This window comes from Balaenoptera ricei, chromosome 15 (assembly GCF_028023285.1).
Source record: "Balaenoptera ricei isolate mBalRic1 chromosome 15, mBalRic1.hap2, whole genome shotgun sequence".
In the NCBI taxonomy this organism is placed as follows: domain Eukaryota; kingdom Metazoa; phylum Chordata; class Mammalia; order Artiodactyla; family Balaenopteridae; genus Balaenoptera; species Balaenoptera ricei.
This window is the reverse complement of record NC_082653.1, coordinates 23084726-23107926: the sequence shown is the minus strand read 5'-3', so window position 1 is coordinate 23107926 and position 23201 is coordinate 23084726. Positions and strand designations below refer to the sequence as shown.

Sequence of the window (23201 nt, the reverse complement as noted above, 5' to 3'; positions counted from 1 at the left end):
AAAGAACTTGCAGGTCAGAAAAAAAACTCATAATGACCTGAAAAGATGCAGAGATAATTCATAGGTGACAAATGTCCAATAATTAGGAAATTTTAAGATACCCAATCTCGGTACTTGCCTGGTGGCGCAGTGGTTAAGAATCTGCCTGCCAATGCAGGGAACACGGGTTTGAGCCCTGGCCCGGGAAGATCCCACATGCCATGGAGCAACTAAGCCCATGCGCCACAACTACTGAGCCTATACTCTAGAGCTCACGAGCCACAACTACTGAAGCCTGCGCGCCTAGAGCCCGTGCTCCGCAACAAGAGAAGCCTCCGCGATAAGAAGCCCGTGCATCGCAACAAAGAGTAGCCCCCGCTAGCCACAACTAGAGGAAGCCTGCGCGCAGCAATGAAGACCCAACGTAGCCAAAATAAATAAATAAATTAAAAAAAAAAAGATATCCAATCTCACCAATAATAAGAAGAAATGCAGATTAAAAGAACCAAAGGCGATTCTTCAGCCATCAAATGAGCAAAGATTAACATAAAACTGCTAACACTTGATGTGGTTAAGGACGGGGTAAGACAAGCACTCAAACACTACAAATGCTGTCATGGAGAGCACTTTGGTAACATGCCTTACAAATATTCATTCTTACTCTTTGTCCCAGTAATCCCACTTCAGAGAATCTATTTCAGGAAATTCTCAGAATTGCAAACATCTTTATGTAGAAAATGTTATTTGCAATTGTTGAAAATTAGGAAAAAATGTAAATAAGAGGGAGGAGAGAAAACACCTCTCAGGATGTGTGTATATATTTGCATGAGTTTACATGAACATGGAGAAAGGTGAGGAAGAATACATACCTGTTATCACTGCTAATGCTGAAAGGTGGGAATGAGGGGGGGAGGTTATTCACTTTTCTTTATATGCTTTTGCATTGTTTAACTTGCCATAATTAACACAGTGTATTTCCTTTTGTAATTTAAAAAGTACTCCAGGGGACTTCCCTGGTGGCGCAGTGGTTAAGAATCCACCTGCCAATGCAGGGGACACGGGTTCGATCCCTGGTCCGGGAAGATCCCACATGCCGCAGAGCAACTATGCCCATGCGCCACAACTACTGAGCCTGCGCTCTAGAGCCCATGAGCCACAACTACTGAAGGCTGTGTGCCTGGAGCCCACGCTCCGCAACAAGAGAAGCCACTGCAATGAGAAGCCCACGCACCACAACGAAGAGTAGCCCCTGCTCTCCGCAGCTAGAGAGAACCCGCACGAAGCAACGAAGACCCAACGCAGCCAAAAATTAATAAATTAATTTAAAAAATAAAAATAATAAAAAGTACTCCAGGAGGTAAAAAAGTTCTCACATATAAAAAAGATGAAACCATGCCAAACGGAATCTGATCCCCCACTGTCCTATCACCTGGGATCCTAATAAAAAGAATGAAGAAAAATACAGTCATTAAATCTCCCAGGCCCCATAACAGCCAGTTCTGACAGCTGATTTCTATGGCTGTGATTGCAAGTACCAGTACCCAGTGGTTTACAGGTAGGACAGCAGACTATCAGAAAAATCGAAAGGGATCTTTTTCAATCCCCGAATTAAAAGCACAACACCCACTAATTAATCTGTCTAGAAGCCAGAAGGCATCAAGAGAAGAGACTGTGGTAACTCTACCTGCAGGTCACTGCCACATCCCTGCCACACGGACATCCCTAAGTTAAAGTGCTATAACTTGGGGCCCATTTGAAATGTAAACTGCACAGGAAGAAAATCAGATAATCAAGTGTAACTAGAAAGCTATTTAAGAAAGCCATGCAGACAGATACAGTTTTAGGTAATACTCCTCACCACTTAACCCAGAAAAGATAAAATTTAAAAACATTTTTTGGGACTTCCCTGGCAGTCCAGTGGTTAAGACTCTGCCTTCCAATGCAGGAGGCGTGGGTTCAATCCCTGTTTGGGGAACTAAGATCCCACATGCCGTGGGGTACGGCCAAAAACTTAAAGAAAAAAAAAAAGATTTTTTAATCTTAATCCAGTGTTTTAATCTTTAACCCAGTGTTGCCTAAACTGTGGGCAAACAGACATTTATATATACAATACGTTGCTTTCAAAAACATTTAAGCCTTAGATGGTAGAATGCCAAAGAAGGAAGAGACCTTTAGGACTATCTTTCAACCCTGTCATTTCTCAGATGAAGAGAAAGAAACGGGAACTCGGATTGTCAAATGCCGCACAGCTATTAGAAGCAGAGCTAAGACACCCTGATAATGGTATCTGCTGTTCTATAAATGCTGAATGCTATTCACAAACGGTTTTTACACAGCCTTTATTTTCTCTGACCCCCACCAAAGCCAGATGTTTCCACAGATGAGAAAACTGAGGTTCAGTGGGTTTGGATGACTTGCCTCCATCACCTGGCTAGTAGCTCCAAATCCCAAATCCCATACCCTTTCCACCACCGGGCACTGTAGCCCAAATCCCCCAGCTTCAAGCACACAGCCTGTCAAGCACTGGGCACTCAAAAATTAGATGAATGAGTGCATACCTGACAACTAGGAGAAAACTAAGCAAATTGTAGCTGATCAACAAAATACTAGGGACTTCCCTGGTGGCGCAGTGGTTAAGAATCCGCCTGCCAATGCGGGGGACATGGGTTAGATTCCTGGTCCGGGAAGATCCCACATGCCACGGAGCAATTAAACCCGTGCGCCACAACTACTGAGCCTGCGCTCTAGAGCCCGCCAGCCACAACTACTGAGCCCGCATGCCACAACTACTGAAGCCCGCATGCCTAGATCCCCTGCTCCACAACAAGAGAAGCCACCGCAATGAGAAGCCTGCACACCACAACGAAGAGTAGCCCCCGTTCACCGCAACTACAAAAAGCCCGTGCGCAGCAACGAAGACCCAACAGAGCCAAAAATAAATAAATAAACAAATTTATTTAAAAAAAAAATACTAGAAGACTTTTAAAGTAAGATGTTGATAAACTGAAATCCACATTAGATGAAAATGCACAACCTCACGGAAGAGAGCTACAAATCTCCTAGACTTCAGAGACAGGTCTCCATCTGTTTGGTCTCAATTACCCAGAGCTGCCTCACCTGATCACCCTACCTCCAATTTCTTCCCACCTCTCCTCAGCCACTGTCTCAGCAGCCCTGCAGGGGCTCCCTACTACCCACACTGCCAAATCCAAATTCTTCACTTCAGCTTTCAAGGCCCTACCAGCTGATCAAATCCAGCTTTTTCCTGAATTACTGACTGACCCTGGCCTTTGCTGGACTCTTCCCCTCTACCCCCCAGAACCCTATCTCCTTTGTGCTACCGGATCTCGCCTTGGCTCATGTTGGAAGCCAAGTGAATATAGTGAATATCAGTCTCTTTCCCCATTTCCATCAACCCCAGGTAAAAAGAGTAATGGCTGGCCTTTTTTTTTTCCCAATGAAAATAGATTTGCATAACATTCATTTGAACCTATGCATGCAATAACCAAGTTCACTAGAAACAGGCACAATCAAGAGACAGCCCCATCATCAGGAGCCTCTAATTTGGGTTTTCAGGTACAGAGGCAGAATTGCCTTATGCAGCCTATCCAGTCCCTTTCTGGCCTGAGGGATCTTGAGTTCCTGGGACTCTTCCTAAAATGGCCTCCAGGCGGCCAACAGGTTTGCCTGAGCTCTGATGCCTCGCCCACCTCTCTTTCCCCTCCACCCCCACCCCAGATCTGTGCCAGGAGTCAGGACCCCAGGCAGATCATGGGGCAAGTCCCTTCTTCTCTCAGGGACCCAGTTTTTTCATCTGTGAAAAAGCGAGGGGGGGGCAAAACTGGATGAGAGAAAAATGACAATAAAAATAACTTCCCAGTTGGAAAAAGTTTTCCCACGAAAGTTCTCAACAAGTATACGCAAAGCCCCTTCTTGCTAGGACGTTGCAAAGTGTCATAATAAATATTCCTTGGCCATCTCCTAGGTTAGTGCTCACAGACTTACCCCATTACAACATCCCGCTGTGCAGAGGTCCCAGAGTGCCTGTAAGCAGTCAGCTCCCGCTGAGGGGCACGTAGCTGTTTGAAATTTTCCACCAAAATAAATAGTGCTGCAAAGAACAATCTTGTGTAAGCATTCATCTTTGTTCTGCAATTATTTCTCGATATAGATTCCTAGAGGTACACTTACTGGCTTTTAAAGGATGCATATATTTTAAATTCTGATAACTTACCAGTTGAGAAACACGCGGTAATTCTCAAATTTGTTTACAATGCACAATCTTGACATACTACCAGCCTCCCCTCTACCTCCCAACTCTCCCCCTCCCCCTCCAGGAAGTCTGGGGAAGGGCTCCTGAATCTGCTTTGTTAACGGCTCTCAGGTGGCTCCACTGCAGGCTAAAAGGAGGACAGAGCTGCTCTCCTCCATTTGCCCCATGCACCTCGTCTAGCATAAGACATGCGAAGCACTGGCCTAGGGGGCTGCTGCCGGCTTAATTTGCCGGGAGGTCTCTGGGCTGCAGCCCAGGTCCCCCGTGGCTTCTCCAAAACGGGCAGAGTCTGGCTCTCATGCACTGACACCAAGTGCTGGGAACCGTCGCATCAACAGGCTCACCTGGCTGCACCCGTTTTCCCTTCCAGGGTCCCCCTTATGTAGGCCCCCATCCCACACATGTTCTGTGATCCTAGGGATCTGGGTCCAGAGGCTTTTTTTTTTACATTTTTTTTTTTGAATTTTATTTATTTTTTATACAGCAGGTTCTCATTAGTTATCCATTTTATACATATTAGTGTATATATGTCAATCCCAATCTCCCAATTCATCCCCCGCCACTTTCCCCCCTCGGTGTCCATACCTTTGTTCTCTACATCTGCGTCTCTATTTCTGCAGGGCCCGGAGGTTTTACCTTTTTTACGTGAGACTCCCCAAGCCTCCCTTTTTCTCTCATAAGGCTGTGGACAGAGCGCTCCAAGAAATTGTTTGGGGCCTCCACTCTGGGCTCTGGTTTCCCCGTCTGTGACACGGAGAGCGCTGGGCTGCAGCACTGACACTCTGGCTACTGCTGTGAGGAAAGCAGTGTGGCCAACTAGCTTCTAAGCATTTGCAGGTTAGTCTGGCTTCAACGGGGAGTCCAGGTGCACCTTAACAGTCATTTAATCAGCATTCTGATTGGCTTAGGGTCTGGGGCGCAAACTAGATCTTTGTTCTGAGTTCTCCATAGCTAAAGGGCAATTAAGACCAAAAACCATTTCAAAGCTGCTGATTTCCAAGCTCGAGGGTCCTACATATCTGGGACCAGATGAGGAACCAGAGGCCCAGAAAAGGCCTTACCCATTTTTAGGCTGACTCTGTGCTAGTCTCTGCGGGGCACAAAGTCTCCCCAGAAGGCCAACAGGTTGGTCAGCAGGTATTTTACAGTACGTGGAACAGAGAGCAAAGAGCAGGGAAGAGAGTGCTGGCAGGGTCGGGGAAGACCAAGGGAAACGTCCTGGAGTTGGGTGTTGAGGGCAAAGGAAAAAGAAACCAGGGAGCGCTGAGAGCTCTTAGACGGTCATCTGCCTCCTTCAACGGCCCGTCTCAATCAGATAAGCGCTCGGCCTCCCGCTATCGGACCCACCTGGGCTGAATGTCACTGGTTGACTGTGTGACAAGAAGCAAAGTCAAGAACAGCTCATGGGCAAACCAGGGACTGACATATAACAGGACCTACCCCATAACCCGAGGGAGATACACACGCTTAAGGTCACTGCGTTATAAACACTCCTTAAACATTGGCTATTTTTACCTCTGGCTGCCCCTTGTGTGACAGACCCTGGGGCTACGTGCTTTGGGGCTGTGTCCGAGGGAGACTTCTACCCGACTCTACGCGACCTTGAGGGCAGAAGAGGCGCCGCATTCAGACCCCAGTCCTTACCAGCTGGGGGTAAATCCCCGGACTAACTGGGCCTCAGTTTCCTCTCCGGAGATTTGACTAACAAACATCGGGATTTGCATTATTTCTCCTCTCGGTAACGACCCCCACCCCCTGCGTGGAGCACACAGTAGGCGCTCCGGAAATGCTCTCCGAAAGGAGGAACGGGCCACTTCCTGCCCCCAAGCGCACTATCCCGATCCGGGTTCCCACCACTCCTCTTCGGAGGCCATGTGGCATTCCTGAGGGTGGGGGTGGGCGCAGGAAGAAGGTGCCCTCCCGGCTCCGCCCCCTCCGGGCGCGGTGGGCGGGGCGAAGCCCCCAGCCGCTGGCCCGCCCCGCGGGGGGTGGGCGTCGCTCGCCGCGCTCCTCACAAAGTTTGTTTTCTCCCTCCGGGCGGGTGGGGGAGGGCGAGGAGAGAGCGGAGGGGAGGAGAGGGGATCTGACGTCAGGCCGCGAGGTGCTTTCCAGCCGCGAGCTGTCAGGCCGAGTGTCAGGCCCGGCAGGTACGCGGCGCGCTCCCCCGGCGCCTCCCGCCCCCTGCCGGGACGCCCGGGACCGACCCCTAGGCCGCGTGGACGGAAAAGCTGCTGGGAAAAGTCAGTGCGGGGCGCAGGAGGGGGGCAGATGGGGGCGGGGGGCGCGCGGACAACTTGGAAAGTTTTTTTTTCTCGGGCGGGGGAGGGGGCGTCGTCTAAGCGCGTGCGATTGTGGATGGGTGACCTCGGGTGTGTTTCTGAGTCCCGACTGCGGTGTGCTGACTGGGACCGGTGGGGGGGGCTGTTCCAACCCCCCGGAGAAAGTTCGCTCGCGGCCCTTTTGGGGGACCCAACTCCCTAGGAGCCCACCCCGGTAGAGGGCCGCCCCTGCCCTGGGCCGGGGTGAGCGCGCGGGGGGCGGGTTTGTTTGGTTTCAAAAGTGCACGTTGCTAACCGCCGGTAGCCCCCCTACCCCCCGCCGCGGCCGAGCCGGGGAGGGGCCCCCCGAGAGTGACAGCTGCGGGTGGGGGCAGCCGGAAGGTCTCGGAGCTGGGGGGGGCCGGGGAGCCCGCGCGAGTTCCCTTTTCCTTTGGAACAAAGGAAAGTCTGTCTCGGAGGCATCTGTCACTCCCAGGCGGGCCAAGGAAGCGGGGCGCGTGGGGCCGGCGACCCGAAGAAAGTTTGTGTGCGCCGGGTCCCTCGGGCAGGCCGAGCCTCTCCCGCGGGCGAAGCGCGCAGTCTCCGGGGCAGGGGGCGGCCAACATGGAGTCTGGGCGCAGGATTGGGGGGGGGCGGTGCGGAGGTGGGAGCCCAGCCCCCTCCCCTCCCCCTCCGGGCCGAGTTCGGAGCACAAAGCCGAGCGCGCAGGCTCGGCCAGCCCCGCGCCCCGAAGAGTCAGGAGCGCTGAGCGGCGGGGGAAGGGGGTGGGAACCAAACTTTTTCCTGCCCCGGGACAGACACGTGAGTTTTCTTTCTTCCAGAGCCCCCGCCCCACCCGGATTGCAGGCCCGCGGGGGAACAGAAGCGCCGAGTCTGACGCGGGGTGGGGGGCTGAGGGGTGCAGGCGCCCCGAGCGCAGGCCGATTGCCCACCGCCCCGGGAGCCATGTGCTCCGACTCGGGTCTGGGCCGCGGGGGAGGCTGCGCGCTTTGTGTGAACTGCTGGGAATGCAGCGTGAGTGCTCGGCCCGGGGGAGTGTCGGGCCGAGCTGGGGAAGTTGTCAGAAAGTTGGCGCGGGAGTGGTTGCAGGTCAGCGTCGTGGAGTGTGTAGGAGGGTGCCCTGGGTGTTATGTCGAGAGGGTGCTACCACAGGCCAGTTAGGGTAAGAACTGACCCTTAGTATGATGTCGTCGGGAGTTGTCCCAGTCTGAGAGATCGTGGGTGGGCGTATATCCAGGAATTGGTTGCGTGGTACCAGTTGTTCGTGCTAGACGTGGGATTTGTAAACTGTGTGTCTGCTGTATTTGTCGGTGAAAGTCCTGGGGGTTCCAGGGGCTGAGCGATGGGTTGGTGCCAGTTATCTGAGTGCTCTTAGAGAGTTGCCTGGTGTGAGGCTGGGTGGGAGCGTGGGGTGTGTGTGTGGGAAGCCTCCTGGATTGGGATTTGTAAACTGTGTCTGCTGTATTTGTCGGTGAATATCATGGCTGGGGTGCAGGACACTGCGGTAGAGAGGTCTGTGTAGACTGAGGGGGTCACCTCCATACGCCACCCACTGGAACCCTGCAGACTGGGACTTGACTGGCAGCCAGGGTGGAATCTGTACAGATAACCTTGAGTAAACTTCTTACAGCCTGCCAGGGCTGCATCCCTGCCTGAGCTCAGATCCCAACTGCCCTGGCCAGCTAAACCTCAGAAACCTGACCTCAGAAAGCAGCCCGCAGTTGCTGCTCTCTGAGGAGTGGCACCTCTAACCAATGCCTGTCTCACCTCCAGGTGGCCCGGCTGGGAGGGTAGACCCTTCCCTCGAAAGCCTGGCCTAGCCAGCCCGGATATCTGGGCTCAGGCCCAAGTCGAGGAAACAAAACCTGGGAGATGCCAGAGTCTGTTGGCCCAGCCTGCTAGGGAGCTGTTAAAAGGCTGAGGAGGGAGGGGCCTTGAGATTCTGGCATCAGCTTGTCCTGGAACTTTTGGTTTTAAAATGTATATCTCTTTTGCGTGTTCGAACAAGAAGTTTGTCAGGGGGATAAACAACTGAGTTGGATTGTCTAGGGAAACACCTTCCTTCAATTAACAGATGAAGAGGAGGCTCAAGCCCAGAGAGGGAAGGATGCTTGCCCAAGGTCACACGGCCAAGTTGGAGGAACTAGAGCCCAGCCTTGCTTATTTATCTGGATTTTTGAGGCACTGATTCTGGGACCAGGCCAGGGGCTAGATGACAAAGGAGAATGAGAGATAACCAGTAGGGATAACTCAGCATCTCTGCAGGGTATACACAGTAGGTACACAGTAAATATTACATGGATTGCTGTAGGACTGTGGAGATTGATAGGGTTTCCAGACTCCTCACTGGGTCCTGGGAGACCCTGGAAGCAAGATGGGACGGGGGTGGAGGACGGGGCAAGCTCTCTGGGTCTAAACCCTACTTCCATACCATATCCTGGAGGTGAGATTTTTTTTTTTTATATAACAGCTTTATTGAGATATAATTCACATACCATACAACTTACTCTTTTAAAGCAAACCAGTGTTTTTTTTAGTATATTCACAATTATGCAACCATCACCACAATCAATTTTAGAACATTTTTATCACCTAGAAAAGAAACTTCATACCCTTTAGTTATCACTCTTCTATCCCCTCCAGCCCATTCTGGACATTTCATAAAAACGGAATCATATAGTATGTGTTTTTTGTGACTTGCTTCTTTCACTTAGCATAATAGTTGCAAGGTTCATCCATATTGTAGCATGGATCAGAACTTCCTTTTTATGGCTGAATAATATTCTACAGTATTATGGATAGGCCACATTTTGTTTAACCATTCATCTGCTGGAGGACACTTGGGTTGCTTCCACCTTTGACTATTATGAATAATGTTACTATAAACATTTTTGTACAAGGTTTTGTGTGGACGTGGGTTTTCATTTCTCTTCATAGCTTAGCTACCTTAGGAGTGAAATTACTGGGTCACATGGTAACTGTTTAACAGCCAGAGTATCTTGGGTGACTTTCTGAATCTCTCTGGGCCTTGGTTTTTCTCATCTGTAAAATGATGATGATATTAGTGTCTCCCTTACAAGGGCATTTGTGAGGACTGAATGAGATAATAAAGGTGAAATGCTCAGTACAGAGCATGGGAAACAGGCCTCAGTGGTAGCTGTAATTACTTCTAGTCTGGTTCTGCTTATTAATGATCTGCCATTTATTTCAGTAGTTATCTACCGGCCTGATGAAATAGAGGCATTTTGGACCCTTCCTTCTACCTTGCCCAGGGTTTGGTATGGCCTGAGACTTTGAATTTCGATTACCCCGTTTCTGGTGTCCTAGGCTTTAGTAATGATGTGCTGGAAGGCTAGGAAAAGGGTCAGAGGCACAGCATGGTAATAATGTCCTCCTCCCCTTTGTCACCTGTTTTAGGCTTGCCTGAGGTCCAGCGTAGCCCCTAGACACCATGTCAGACAGTGACCTGGGTGAGGATGAAGGCCTCCTCTCCCTGGCAGGCAAGAGGAAGCGCAGAGGGAACCTGCCCAAGGAGTCGGTGAAGATCCTGCGGGACTGGCTGTACCTGCACCGCTACAATGCCTACCCCTCAGAGCAGGAGAAGCTGAGCCTTTCTGGACAGACCAACCTGTCGGTGCTGCAGGTAAGGAGAGGGTAGCAGGAGACCTGGATTCTGGTCCTGTCCCAGCCCTGTCACTGACTCAACTGTGTGGCCTTGGGCTGGTCACTTCCCCTCTCTGGGCCTCAGTTTCTTCGTAGGTTAGATGAGAATACCCACCCTCTCTGCCTCAAGGGAAGACAATTGCATGAAGTCATTGCAGCTAGATTTAGATTTTGGAGAGTTATGAAGAGGCAAGGAATTGTTATTAATGTCTAGGTGTCGTCATTAACACTGGAACTGGGAGAGGGTGAGAAGGCATTGAGTGTCTGGGATTTGGCCTTTAGCCCCAGATTGGTACTTGGATGGCAGTTTGGTTTCACGGGGCAGCTGGTGATCTGCACAGTGGTTAAAAATGAGTTGGAATCACGGTTAAGGAAAGGGCAGAAGTCAGAGGTTCTGGGGTCAAAACCCCATTCTGCCACGCAGGAGTTGTAAACCACATCTTGATTTCCCATCTATAAAGTGGGATTAGACTGCCTGACTGAACCGTTGGGAGGAATAGATTCAGAACTGGATGTGAAAGTGCTCTGTGAACCACGAATGTGAACACGCTCAGAAGGTCATGTTATCCACTTCTGGTCAGAGTGAGAGGTATTACCCCCTTTGAATTGCCCCAGTTGCTGACCTACAGGTGTTTTTGTTCTGTTTTCCTGGTGCTGAGGTGAGACCCCCAGGACTACCGCTGCCTTGCCTCCAGTTGGGCGCTCACCTGCCTGGGAGACACAGAACAGGCCCCCAGCCTACCAAAGGCCCACCCTCTGCCCCGCTGGCGCCCCACGCCTCCCACCCCACCCCCTGCTGCCTCCCCTTCCACCTCTGTTCTTTCCTGGCCCACTACTCCGATCCCTGGCGCCGTCTCTCTTTCCCTTACCCTGCTCCGAACCCCCAACCTCTTCCAGCTGCGTCCCTCTTCCATGAAGCCTCATGGTGAGTATTCGGCCCTCAGAAATCCTGTCACCTGACTTTATACTCGCTGGGCAGTGGCTGATCGGAGTCTGTCTGTGAGAAAGGCTCTAGAGCTACTGACCCTGACTCGGATCCCATCTTCTCCACAAGAGAAAGCCTGGACTTTGGCCAAGTCACTGCCTCCTCTCTGAGCTTCGTGTTTCCTCACCTGAAAAAGGGGGCTGATAGTAGCACTTTCCTAGCACGTAAGGATTGGGGGGCGGGACTGAGAAGAATTCAAGGCCCACTGTGAGGTGTTTGGCACAGGGTGGGCACTTCTTCTCTCCCTTTCATCCTCATCTCTCCTAGGTCATAGGTCTCGCCTAGCAGTTCCTAGAACCTCACAAGTTTACCGACAAGCGCTGCACTATGCCCAGCTCTATGCGGGGCAGGGTTGGGATCCCAGAGAGGATCCAGACACATTCCTACCCTAGGGAGTGTCTAGTCTGGGATGGGAAAGCAGGGGAAGACCTGGCCACTGATGTTTGCAAAAAGTGATCACCGCTGGGGCAGATGGCAGCAGAGACTCAGGGCAGGGCTTCTGAGCAGGGCTGGAGCCTCAGAAGGCCTCCCAGAAGAGGTGGACTTGAACTCACAGGATGCAGAAGAGCACAGGCCAAAGTCTTGGTGCCTAAGAGCCAGGATTACCCTAGATAGCCTCTTTGTTAGTCTTCCTGCCTGCAGCCTAGTTCTTCCTGTCTCTGGGGCCCCTGAACCCCCAGGCCTCCGGGCCTTCTCCCTTGGTTTTTTGACCTCTCTGAGCCTGGCTCACTCTGTTTAAGCATTTTCTCATGAAAGCATTCTCTGATTCCCCCAGCTGTATATTCCAGTGTGCCTCTTACCTGTGCGACCAAACCACTTCCACACTGTATTGAAATTGCCTTTTATCAGGAACACTGTTTCTCAAGTCTGAATAATGTACTGACTCCTCTTAAAATCTTTTTCACGGACTTGCTTCCCTCACAATGTAGACTTGAATAATTTTTATCACGTCACTTAAGCATGTACAAACATAAAACTGGGTAAAAAAACCTCTTGCTTTTGTTCTTATACACAACTGTGAAATAACCAAACAGTTTTCCAAAGTAAATAGATGTAAAACGAATGAGATTCCATCTAACTGCATTAATAACAAACGGTGGATGGTGTTTTGTTGACTGCACTACGATGTGTAGTACGACAGAGGCACTGGCTCCGGAGTTGAGCAAACCTGGGTTGCCAGAGGCCACGGCACTCCTACTTGTGATCAAATTGGAAACACAAAACCAAAACATTCTTGTGGGGAACTAGTGGGCCCCTAGGACGGCATATCCCCAGATCCCACTTACAGAAATGTAGGTCTGGGGCTACAGCTAATCCATTTCAGGATTAGCTGCTGGAGACTTCTGAGGAAGGGCCAGCTGGATCCTGGCATCCCCTGGTGGGAGGGGTTCCACGGGTGGCCACCCTGTTCTAGAGGCATGCTGAGAGTTAAGGAGCAGTGGGGGGACTTCCCTGGTGGTCCAGTGGTTAAGACTCCGCATGGGTTTGATCCCTGGTCTGGTCAGGGAACTAAGATCCCACCTGCTACGCAGTGTGGCCAAAAAAAAAAGGAGCAGTGGGGGCCATCTAGTACTCCTTGATGGAAACTGTACCATGAGTCCCAAGCAGCGCCAGCCATACATTCGTGCTTGAAGGTCTCACAGGCACCCCAGATTTCCTGACTGATAACAGGTAACTTCTCCAAGCTGGGTCCTTCCCTTTCTAAGGGCTTCCCCTTGATAGCCCTTTCTCAGTTCCTTTGGTCTCACCAATTTCTACACGTTTACCCCTTAAATATTTCCGGAATATAGCTTCTTTCCTACCCTAGTCCAACCTATCATCGTCTGATCACGTGTCACTCCCCTACTTAAAACCCTTCAGTGGCTCCTGCCAACCTATTGACGACATCATCTTTCCCAATCTGTGTAGCGGGACTCATCCCTGGCCCCCCATATTCCTGCCACACTGATAGATACCCCACACCACTTTGCTCCCACCCCTGACTAGGGAGACTCCTGACCCCTAGAGGAGCTCTGTGTTCCCACAGCACCGGGACTGGGTCAGCATTTGGACTTGACTGATGGCTTTTTAGAACACACTAAACTCCAGAGGCCTAGACTTATTTATCACTACATCCTCAGTGTTAGCTCAATGCCAGGTATCTGGTAGGTGCTCAGTAAATAATTGTTGAAGTGACAAAATGAAGGTAAAAGTGCTAGAGGGAATTCCCTGGTGGTCCAGTGGTTAGGACCCTGAGCTTTCACCGCCGAGGGCCCTGGGTTCAATCCCTGGTCGTGGAACTAAGATCCCGCAAGCCGCGCGGCGGGCCCAAAATTAAAAAAAAAAAAAAAGTGTTGGAAATGTCAATAGGCAGGACCTCAGAAATAAAGGAAACGTAGTGGCTCCTCAATCTGGAAAAGCTGGTTTAAGTCAGTCCCTGGAGGCATCTCTTTTTCCTGTATTTAATTTTTTAAATTTCCATTGTTTATTAGGAACGTTTGCAGATAACCGCAAAAGTAAGAGAATATTATAACGCACCCCTGGCACCAATCACCTGGCTCCAGCAAGCATCAACATTTTGCCAAGTTTGTTTTCTCTCTCCCTGGGGACCTCCCTTTTGATTGTCTCCTTTAACCGGCCCAGGAGCAATCTCATTAGCAAGTCAATGAGTTATTTAACTAACTGGTTAGCTGGTACTTGCCCTGGGCGAGGCAGTTGGGAGGGTAAAACCAAAAAGTCATTTGTGAAGGATTTTCACAGGTCCCAGTGACACCCTGTAAGCCCACTTTATTGCTGTGGTTTCTGTTCTAAGGGGCTGCCAGTTGGGCAGGGGAGGTAAGCGTGGCGGGGAGGGTTCGTGCCCATTCCTTCTCTGTGTAATATTGATTGGGGGTGTGCTCTGTGCCAGACCCAGTGCTGTGTGCTGGGAACACAACAGTAGAACCGGCACTGTCCCCCCTGGGGGAGGGAAGACATTGAAAGGACTGAGAATTCAGTGTACTTAATTACCCGTGTGTGTCAGCTGAGCTGCCCTGGTAGGCAAGGCTTCTCCGGAAGCTGTATATGAATGGAATCCTGACAGACTTGAAGGATTGGGGAGGTGAGGGGCAGCAGTCCCTCTGGTACTTGTACTGGGCAAGAAAGGAGCCTGGTGCAGAAGCTGTAGTGGCCTGCTGTGTGGTGAGGGGGTGGCTTGGCCCTGCCCTCAGTGAACTTTTATCTCTCGAAGCTGCTCTCCTTACTCTGGCTCCAAAGATAGCTGCCTCCCGATTCTTCCTCCTGGTAACCACTGTCTCCCCACCTTAAGGCCTTTCATTTGTATATTTTTTGAGCTTTTGTGTAAGCTTTTTTGCTTAAGTAAAGGGTTTGGCCCACAAGGACAAGTTAAACCAGTGGGTTAAACCATTGGTTCCTAAGTTTGGGTGGCAGGACTCTGGGGAGCTTGTTTAAAAACACATTCCTGATTCCACCCACCCCTCTCCCCTGCCCCCCATCTATAAAGCAGATGAGAAGTAGCAGTTTTTTAAAATCACCCTCAAGGTTATTCTAATACAGCCAGCAGCCTTTAGGAGCACCTGCATACAGGTGGTCACAGCACAGATTGAGGGACCGTGATGTTTGGGAAAGGTCTCTCCTCTCCATGCCCTCACTCTCTCCCCTCTTTTGCTTCTGTCTTTCACAGTTGAAAAGACATTACAATTAAAGCACTTGTGTCGCCTTCAAAAGCCCTGCTCTGGTCCTCATGGCCTTTATCTGCTCCCTAGTGCCCCTCCCACTCCCATTTGCCACAGTGATTCCTCCCGTGTCCTTCATCTCAGCCACTGATTTAAAAAAAAGAAAATACTGGCAGGGCAGCAGCCTTTCAGATAGGGCCCTGTTTTATGGTAGAGACAGGCTTTCAGGCACCCAGCCTGTGTTTTGCCGTATCAATCACAGAATTCACCTTGGCATTCTCCTACCCCCTCCCCAAGGACCTTGAATTGGGGCAAGTCACATGCTTTTTTCCTGACTTAGGCGTGGGTCAGGCTGCTGGAAGGGGCTACAGAAAATCCGCAGAGCCCATTATCACAGCTGGCACTGGTGGTGCACTCGGGCCTTGTGCCCTTGCCCGGCTGCCCTCAGCTGTGCATTTCTATCGGATGAGAAGACAAAACAGACAGTAAGTAGGCTGCCAAGTTTTCTGTGGACCAGGGTGAGCACATGGGGGGGGTGTTTTTCTGCTGTTCTCAGAATTAGAAGCCAAAATGGGAGGTGCAGCTAGAGGCTAAGTGCCCACGCATCTGCTAGTAAATGCCAGGCTCCCCTCCCCAAGACTGCTCTCAACAAAAGCACTGGTCCCTACTCCTCTTGACCCAGGTCACGTTTCCCCTGCATCCTGGGCTGAGCTGGAGAGGTGTAGTGGTCTCCTGTAGCGCAGGTAGCCAAGGAGGCAGCTGCAGGATGGAGAGATGAAAGCATCTGAGCAAGGAGAAAAGGCCTCAGGCTGACTCTCCTCCGTCTTTTTTTTTTTTTTTTTTTTTTAATTTATTTTATTTATATTTATTTTTGGCTGTGTTGGGTCTCCGTTGCTGCGTGCGGGCTTTCTCTAGTGGTGGAGAGCAGGGGCTACTCTTCGTTGCCGTGCACGGGCTTCTCACTGCGATGGCTTCTCTTGTTGCAGAGCACGGGCTCTAGGCAAGCGGGCTTCACAGGCTTCTCACTGCAATGGCTTCTCTTGTTGCAGAGCACGGGCTCTAGGCAAGCAGGCTTCAGTAGTTGTGGCTCGCAGGCTCAGTAGTTGTGGCACACGGGCTTAGTTGCTCCACAGCATGTGGGATCTTCCCGGACCAGGGCTTGAACCTGTGTCCCCTGCATTGGCAGACAGATTCTTAACCACTGCGCCACCAGGGAAGCCCTCTCCTCCGTCTTTTATCTTCACCTGACAGTGGTAGTTGCCTGGAATCAGGCTGTCTGGATCACATCCTAGCCTTTGCCCTTGTGACCTTGAGCAAGTTACTGAATCTCTCTGATCAGGGCCTCTGTTTCTTCAGTGGTTCAAATAAAATGGAGATCATCACAGAACCTGTCTCATAGGCTGTTGAAGATTAAATGAGTTAGTTAGATGGGAAATGTTCAGAACAGCACCTGATATGTTTTGTGTTCAGCAAGAGTCTGCTTTTAGGATTATGGTGATGCCTTGCAGCTATCCATTTTGTTCCTCTGTTGGTAAGACAGCAGACCAGAATGAGAACAGCAGCAGGAGACCTGAGTTTGAATCCCAGCTCTGCACTCGGAGGCTGTGTGACTTTGGGCAGGTTCTCTCATCTCTGAGTTCCAGGTCTCTCTGTAGTACTTTGGGGACACTGCTTACTACCGTCCAGGCTTTCATGCAAATTAAACATAATGCAAGTGAGATGGTTGGCGTGATACCTTGTGTCAAAGATCCTTAGTTCCTTCGTCCACTCAGCTGTTCAGTCTTACTTCTCCCTTGGGGCTCCCCTGCAACTCCAGCCAAGATTGCAGTGAGCAGCTCAAAAAGTGTCAGCTGATGCCTGCTGTCGTGTGTGTGTGTGTGTGTGTGTGTGTGCGCGCGCGTGCGCACACTCAGTTGTACTGAGAGGACCAGAGAGGTAAAGCGGGGTAAATGAGAACCCCAGAGGCAGGGTCCTTCCAGGCTGGAATGGAAAGGGAGAGAAGCCACAGGAAGGCTCTGGCTCTGCCCTGCCCATGAGCTTTCCCAGCCTGACAGGACCTGGAGCCTGGTGCTCTCCTTGGGTCACCTGTGGAACAGGTACAGCTGCAGGCTGCTGGGCAAGGAGCCATGCCAACTCCAGGTGCCCGCTCTTATCATAGGTGGCCATCCGTTTGGCTGGGTAGTGGTACTCAAGGCCTTGCCCAGGTGTCAGCTAAGGAAGGTGATAGGCAGGGGTAGAAACTGGTATGGGAGCCCTGAGGAGAGTGGGGCCTTTGATCCAGTCACCCATTAGAGGAATGTTAGGCATTGCCGCAGCCCACACAGTTCCTGGCATCTCAGCACAGGAGAGGTGTGGGGGAGGGGTTCCTGTCATTTCTTCCCCTACAGCAGCTGCTACATGCTCTGTAAGTTTCTGTTGATGAACTAAGAGGAGAGAAAAGACAGGACCAGGAGAAGGACGTACAGTGTGAAAACTAGCTTAGGCCACTGTTTAGGCCCCTTTGGTGGTTAACCATGGTGTTCTGGCCTCGTGGGATCAGCCCTGCCTGCTTCTGTCTGTTCCTTAAACCAAACCCTTTCCTGCCTCAGGACCTTGACATTTGCTGTTCCCTCTGTCTAGAACACTCTTCCCTCAGCTTTCTGTGTGGCTGGCTCTTTCTTATCTGTTAGGTCTCAGCCTTCCCAGACCCCTTATCTACGGAGGTCTCTCTTATCTTTATATACTACCTTTTTATTCCTGTCTGTTTCCTTCCTGGCACTTCTTGTTGCTGTAGTGATGTTCGTTCATTGCCAGTCTCCACAACTAGATGGACTATAAGCTCCACAAGGCAGAGTGCGTATCTGTTTAATTCACAGAAGCATCCTCAGCACCGAGAACTGGCCTGGCACATAGCAGGCATCAATAAATATTATTTGAGTGAGCACGAAGCCCTGAAAGGGAGAGCAACAGGAAGGTGAGAAGTTCTGACTTGACCATTCTAGTGAGTAAAATAAGCTGGGCTCTGGGGTCCTGTGATAGCCTGAGAGAAAGATTCAGAGAGTAGGGGTTCTCGTTCCTCCAGATCCAAAGGTCCAGGCTTGGGGATCCTTGGCTAGAGGTAGAATCCTGCCTGACTTCTCCAGGCTCAGCTTTATATATGTTCATCAGTAAAATGGGAGCTGATCAAACTCATAGGGCTGATAAAACTGTTGGAAGAAAATTGCATAGATGTACAGTGCTTAGTAAACGGCAGCTATTGGTAAACGCTTCTCAACAAAGGCTCCCAGAAAGATGCCGAGATGTGTGGAGGCATGCCATGCCACAGACAGGCCTCATCACCAACACACTCTCACAGTTTCTGTTTCTTCTCTCCAGCTACTTTTGTGTTAGCAAGAAAGTGATTAGGCAACTTTCCGCCTGTGGCAGCTCCTTCAGTGGAGGGCAAGAGGGAGAAGGACATGGAAAAAATGATAAGGGGTTGTATTTGCCTCTTTAGGGAAAAACTGGTTTTGTATTTATGAGCTTACACCAGCCAGGCAGCTAAGAAACTGTTTTCTAGTCTAATCCATAACTTTTAAAATAATGCCCAGGTGAGCTTGTTACGGGATTGGTCTTGTCACATCTCCAGGCTGTTAGGAGTAAATGAAAGGAAAGAGGGTGTAAGTGGCTGATCTTTTAGCTGATCAGTAATGATGCCACGATTAGGTGCCATCTCCTCTGGGGTGTGCAGAAACTATTCACACTCTTCCTGAACAGTTATCTACCCTCATGGTGTCATTCATTCAAGTATGAAAAGAAACTGCCAGGCCCTACAGCAGCTGTGGGTGAGGAGAGATGTGTTTTGAAACCATTTCCTCTGCCTCAGCCCAATCTCTAATATCTTAGATCAGCCAAGACTTAGAATAGTAGGCATTCTCCAGGTAGAGAAGAGGGTGTTCCAGAAAGAAGGAATGTGATGTGCAAAAGGCATGGAGTTTTGTTTTTTGTTTTTTAAAGCACAGGGCCTCAGTGAGGGCTGGTGAGCAATTTCACATGAAGAAGAATACAGGGGCTTCCCTGGTGGCACAGTGGTTAAGAATCCGCCTGCCAGTGCAGGGCGACATGGGTTCAAGCCCTGGTCCGGGAAGATCCCACATGCCGCGGAGCAACTAAGCCTGTGCTTTAGAGCACACGAGCCACAACTACTGAGCCCACGCGCCGCAAGTACTGAAGCCCACGCGCCTAGAGCCCATGTTCCGCAACGAGAAGCCACTGCAATGAGAAGCCCACGCGCAGCAACGAAGACCCAACGCAGCCAAAAATAAATAAATTTTTTTTTTTTTTTTTAAAAGGAGAATACAAGGGCTGGAAAGATAGGCTATGAACAGGGGAGGCTTTTAACACCCAGGCCCAAGAGTCTGGAGTTGTTCCTATAGGCAGTAGGAGACAAATGGCAGTTTTCTAGAACAGGAGTAACAGTACTGCATTTTAGAAAGTGAGTGACAACCAGTGACGAGGCTGGATTGGAGAGCTGTGAATCTGGAGGCTATTATAAAGGGTCCAGACAAATATAGGATGGGTGCTAGATATGCCTTGGTTTTGCAGCAGACCACTTATCAGTAAGAAATGTCATGCCTCAGGCATAGGCCCAAGAGGATTGATCTAAACAATCAGCTGGACAGGAATGGGGTCACGGTTAATGGTAGCTTTCTCAGCAGCATGTAGGAAAAAAGGATTTAAGGATGTTGGTTGAATGCACATTCAACCACTGACCTTGGTTTTGCTTGGAAACAATAACTTTTCTTCTACCTGAGAGTCCCTTAGTGTCTTTGTGGCTCTTTCCCTGGCATACAGCAAGACTCTATTCTAGAATCTTAGGAGTGAACGACCCTTGGCTCCATCCCCTCTCCTCTCACACACCCATATCCAACTGGGCACCAGGTCGTGTCATTTCCAGTCTCCCAGACAGATCAACCGTTTGTCATCTTCTCATCACCTCCCTTAACCTAACTTGAACTACTAACCTTGCACTCTGCTTCCACTCGGTTCTCCACATAGCATTTTTAGCATCCTTTGCCTAAAACCCTCCTGCGGCTCCCCATCGTCCTTAGAGTAAAGAACCAAATCCCCACCATGAGAGGTAACCTCTAGTTACCACTCTGAGCTCCATCCAGACAGGACTTCCTTCTCTGAGCTCCTCATAGGCACTTTTCAGGTGTTGATCCTTCTCAATCGAATGCTCTTCTCCCCTCTGGCCTCCCACCTAACCTACTGCTTACCCTTCAGATCTCAATTTGCAAGCCGTTTCCTCAGAGAATACTACCCCGAGTCCACGAAGACTGGATTGGGTCTTCCCATTACTGTGTCCAACAGCACCGACGTACCTTCCCTTCATTGGCTGGATCACAGTTGCAGTTTATTTTCATTTACATGATTTCTTCTTTAACTCTCTCTGCCCAACATAAATCTCTCTGAGGGCTGCGATTGTGCCTGAATCGTTTGCTGCTGTGTTTCTGGGGCCAGGAACGCAGGTGCTTTGCAGCCGGTTCTGAGAGAGTAAACTGATCACAGTCTCTCACACTCATTCTCATTCCAGATTTGTAACTGGTTCATCAACGCCCGGCGGCGGCTTCTCCCAGACATGCTTCGGAAGGACGGCAAAGACCCCAACCAGTACACCATTTCCCGCCGCGGGGGCAAGGCCTCCGATGTGGCCCTCCCCCGAGGCGGCAGCCCCTCGGTGCTGGCTGTGTCTGTGCCGGCCCCCACCAATGTGCTCTCCTTGTCCGTGTGCTCCATGCCGCTCCACTCAGGCCAGGGAGACAAGCCGGCAGCCACCTTCCCACAAGGCGAGCTGGAGCCCCCCAAGCCCCTGGTGACCCCTGGTAGCACACTCACCCTGCTGACCAGGGCTGAAGCTGGAAGCCCCACGGGTGGACTCTTCAACACACCACCGCCCACACCCCCGGAGCAGGACAAGGAGGACTTCAGCAGCTTCCAGCTGCTGGTGGAGGTGGCGCTCCAGAGGGCAGCTGAGATGGAGCTCCAGAAGCAGCAGGACCCGTCACCCCCATTGCTGCGCACTCCCATTTCTTTCGTCTCTGAAAACCCCAAGTAGGCATCTGCCAACAGGGGTGCTCGAGGCTCGAGCCAGCTGTCCTGGGTTTCCGTTTTGGTTCCCCTTCCTACAGAGGGTTTTCTTTGGATCACTGCCAAACATCGGGATCATCTCCTCTGTCCAGAGGTCTTCAGCAGGAAGACGCCCGCTGGTGTCACTGCACTGTGATGGGACCTCTCCTCTGCTGACTCTGCCGTTTCTCCAGGCCTCCTCAGTGATGAGACCAAGAGACTGGAGACAGGCATGGTGCTGCTGCTGCAGAGAATCCCCGGGGCCCCTTTGTTCCCACCTGCTTTCCTGGGCTGGGCACAGGAAACCTGCCAAGTTCACTCACACCTGTGCTGGGTCCCAGTTGCCCCCTGACAGGGCCTCTTTTTGTTAAGTGTGGACATTCCAGGTTCATAAGTGTGAACAGAAGAAAAGAGGAGCCCAGCAGATGTAACAGAACCGACTCCGGTTGAATGTTTAGGTTTTTGCTAAACTTTGTGTTTATTTTTCCCTCTTTGCTGTGGTTTGCATTAACAGGAGTAGTTAGCCCAGGTGTGGGGAATGAGAGTGCATTGCTTGATGGAGTCTGATGAACTGAGAATAATCCACCACTGCAACTGGTGATTGTTTTACAAGGAAGGAGTATTTTCATTTGGGGGACCAGCTAAATCTCTGCAAAATTCCAAATGGTTGTTTTATTGTTGGTTTGGTTTACCAAAAAAAAAAAAAAAAAAAGGCAGAAAAAACTTTTATGGGCTTTGACTTTTCTGCATCATGCACAGAAGGGAGAAGGGGATAAAGCCACAGCCAGAGAGAGGGTCCAACAGAAATCTGACCAAACCTTCTAGGTGCAGAGCAGAGAAGGATGATAGAGAGAGGTGTTTTTCTGGTTGGTTGGTGGTTGTTTTTACTGTATTGTGGGGGAGGGGAGGGGGAGGTAAGCTAGGCTGAGCAGTGGGGTGGTGTTTTTTTCTCTTTCATGTTTTCCCCTTCTTTATCTTTGAAAGCTTCACCCCGCAGCCTGAGTTCTGAATTCCTTCTAGGAACTTGGCTTAGTGGGGCCAGAATGTCAGAAGCTCCCTGTTGCTCCTACTTGGAGAGAAGTGAGCCATCTAGTGGTCAGGAAGGCCTTTTAGCTGATCCAGACGGGCAGCTTCTCCCATGATGGTGGCCGGAAACTGTGCCTGGAGGAAACATGGAATAGTGCCCCCAGCTGCCTGTGGAACTGCCCCGGGAGGAGGCTGGGGCTGGGAATCGGTCACGAAGCCTGTTCGCTGTGAGTGTCTTTCTGTTGCACCTCTCTTTAAATTGGAGTTGCAGAAGCCCCTGCCCTGAACTTCACAGTGAAACGGATCACACAGTTAGTCTTATTCTCCTCCCGCCCCGCTTTTTTTTTTTCTGCTGTTTCATTGCTGATAGCATTCAACAGCAATATACCCCACCTTTCTAGTATATCCTAAGAAACACTAATCCTAGGTTATTAGCTGAAATATTTTTGTTCTGAATAACATTGTTACTGGGCCAAAAGACAGGTCAGGATCCTCAACCTGTAGTTTCCTGAAGTTGCCATGTTGGGCACAGGTGGAGAGTTCCTGGGTATTGGCTGACTTGGGTGGGCTTGGCTGGGAGAAAGGCAGCAACATGTGTTCTGTGCTTTCCGGATGATCCCTGAAGACTTCAGGGAGGCTCCCCAACTTCTGAGTGGCTTGGCCCACCCATTGCTGTGGGAGTGGGGATTGGTTATTTAAGAGAGGGGGGCTTTGCTCTCTTTTAGTGGGCAGGTTTTCTAGGCTCTCTTCTGCCTCCTCCCCTCTCTGTGCCCTCTCCTGCCATGCCCCGGGGGGGATCAGGGACCCTCACCCTCCTGAGGCCCAGCTGGGGAAGAATGATCACGGCAGCTTCAAGATCAGTTGAAGCTGCTGCTTGTCCGGCCTCTTGCACCCCACCCGTGTCTCTGAGCCCAGGTCTGGTGTCACTGTTGCAGGACACTTGCAGCAGGGGACTGTGGAAGCGCGTTGGGCTGGGGTGGGACTTTCCCTCCCACAGTGCACTGAGCAGTGGAGGGTGGTGAGGGGTCAGGGAGCCATGCTGCTGAATTCTGGTTGGCACTCCCCCCTTGTACAAGACGGGGAGGCTGGGGGCAGGGCAGCCTCTGCTTGGTTTGGTTCTGAGGTAACCCTGGAAGCACAGTTATCCCGTTGGATTATTTGAGCAAAAAACTACTGTAAATAACTTTGGTTTTTGTCTTTTGTCAAATAAAGTTTTTTTGTTTTTTGGTTTTGGTTTTGTTTTTCAAAGCAGAAGG

At 50.7% G+C, this 23201-nt stretch overlaps 1 protein-coding gene across 4 annotated transcripts; it reads left to right on the top strand.

Annotated features, from left to right (window-relative positions):
- The first annotated feature begins 6207 nt into the window (after nt 1-6207).
- On the top strand, nt 6208-23173 carry TGIF2 (TGFB induced factor homeobox 2). Of its 4 annotated transcripts, none has more exons than XM_059899011.1 (3): nt 6208-6270; nt 9949-10174; nt 20387-23173. In XM_059899011.1, the coding sequence occupies exons 2-3, from the start codon at nt 9983-9985 to the stop codon at nt 20906-20908; spliced, it is 714 nt and encodes a 237-aa protein (XP_059754994.1). In that variant the 5' UTR covers nt 6208-6270; nt 9949-9982; the 3' UTR covers nt 20909-23173. The 4 variants fall into 4 exon arrangements, with proteins under 4 accessions (XP_059754994.1, XP_059754993.1, XP_059754991.1 ...); XM_059899010.1 differs by lacking the exon at nt 6208-6270 and adding an exon at nt 6303-6399; XM_059899008.1 differs by lacking the exon at nt 6208-6270 and adding an exon at nt 6304-6492.
- Nucleotides 23174-23201: the final 28 nt, after the last annotated feature.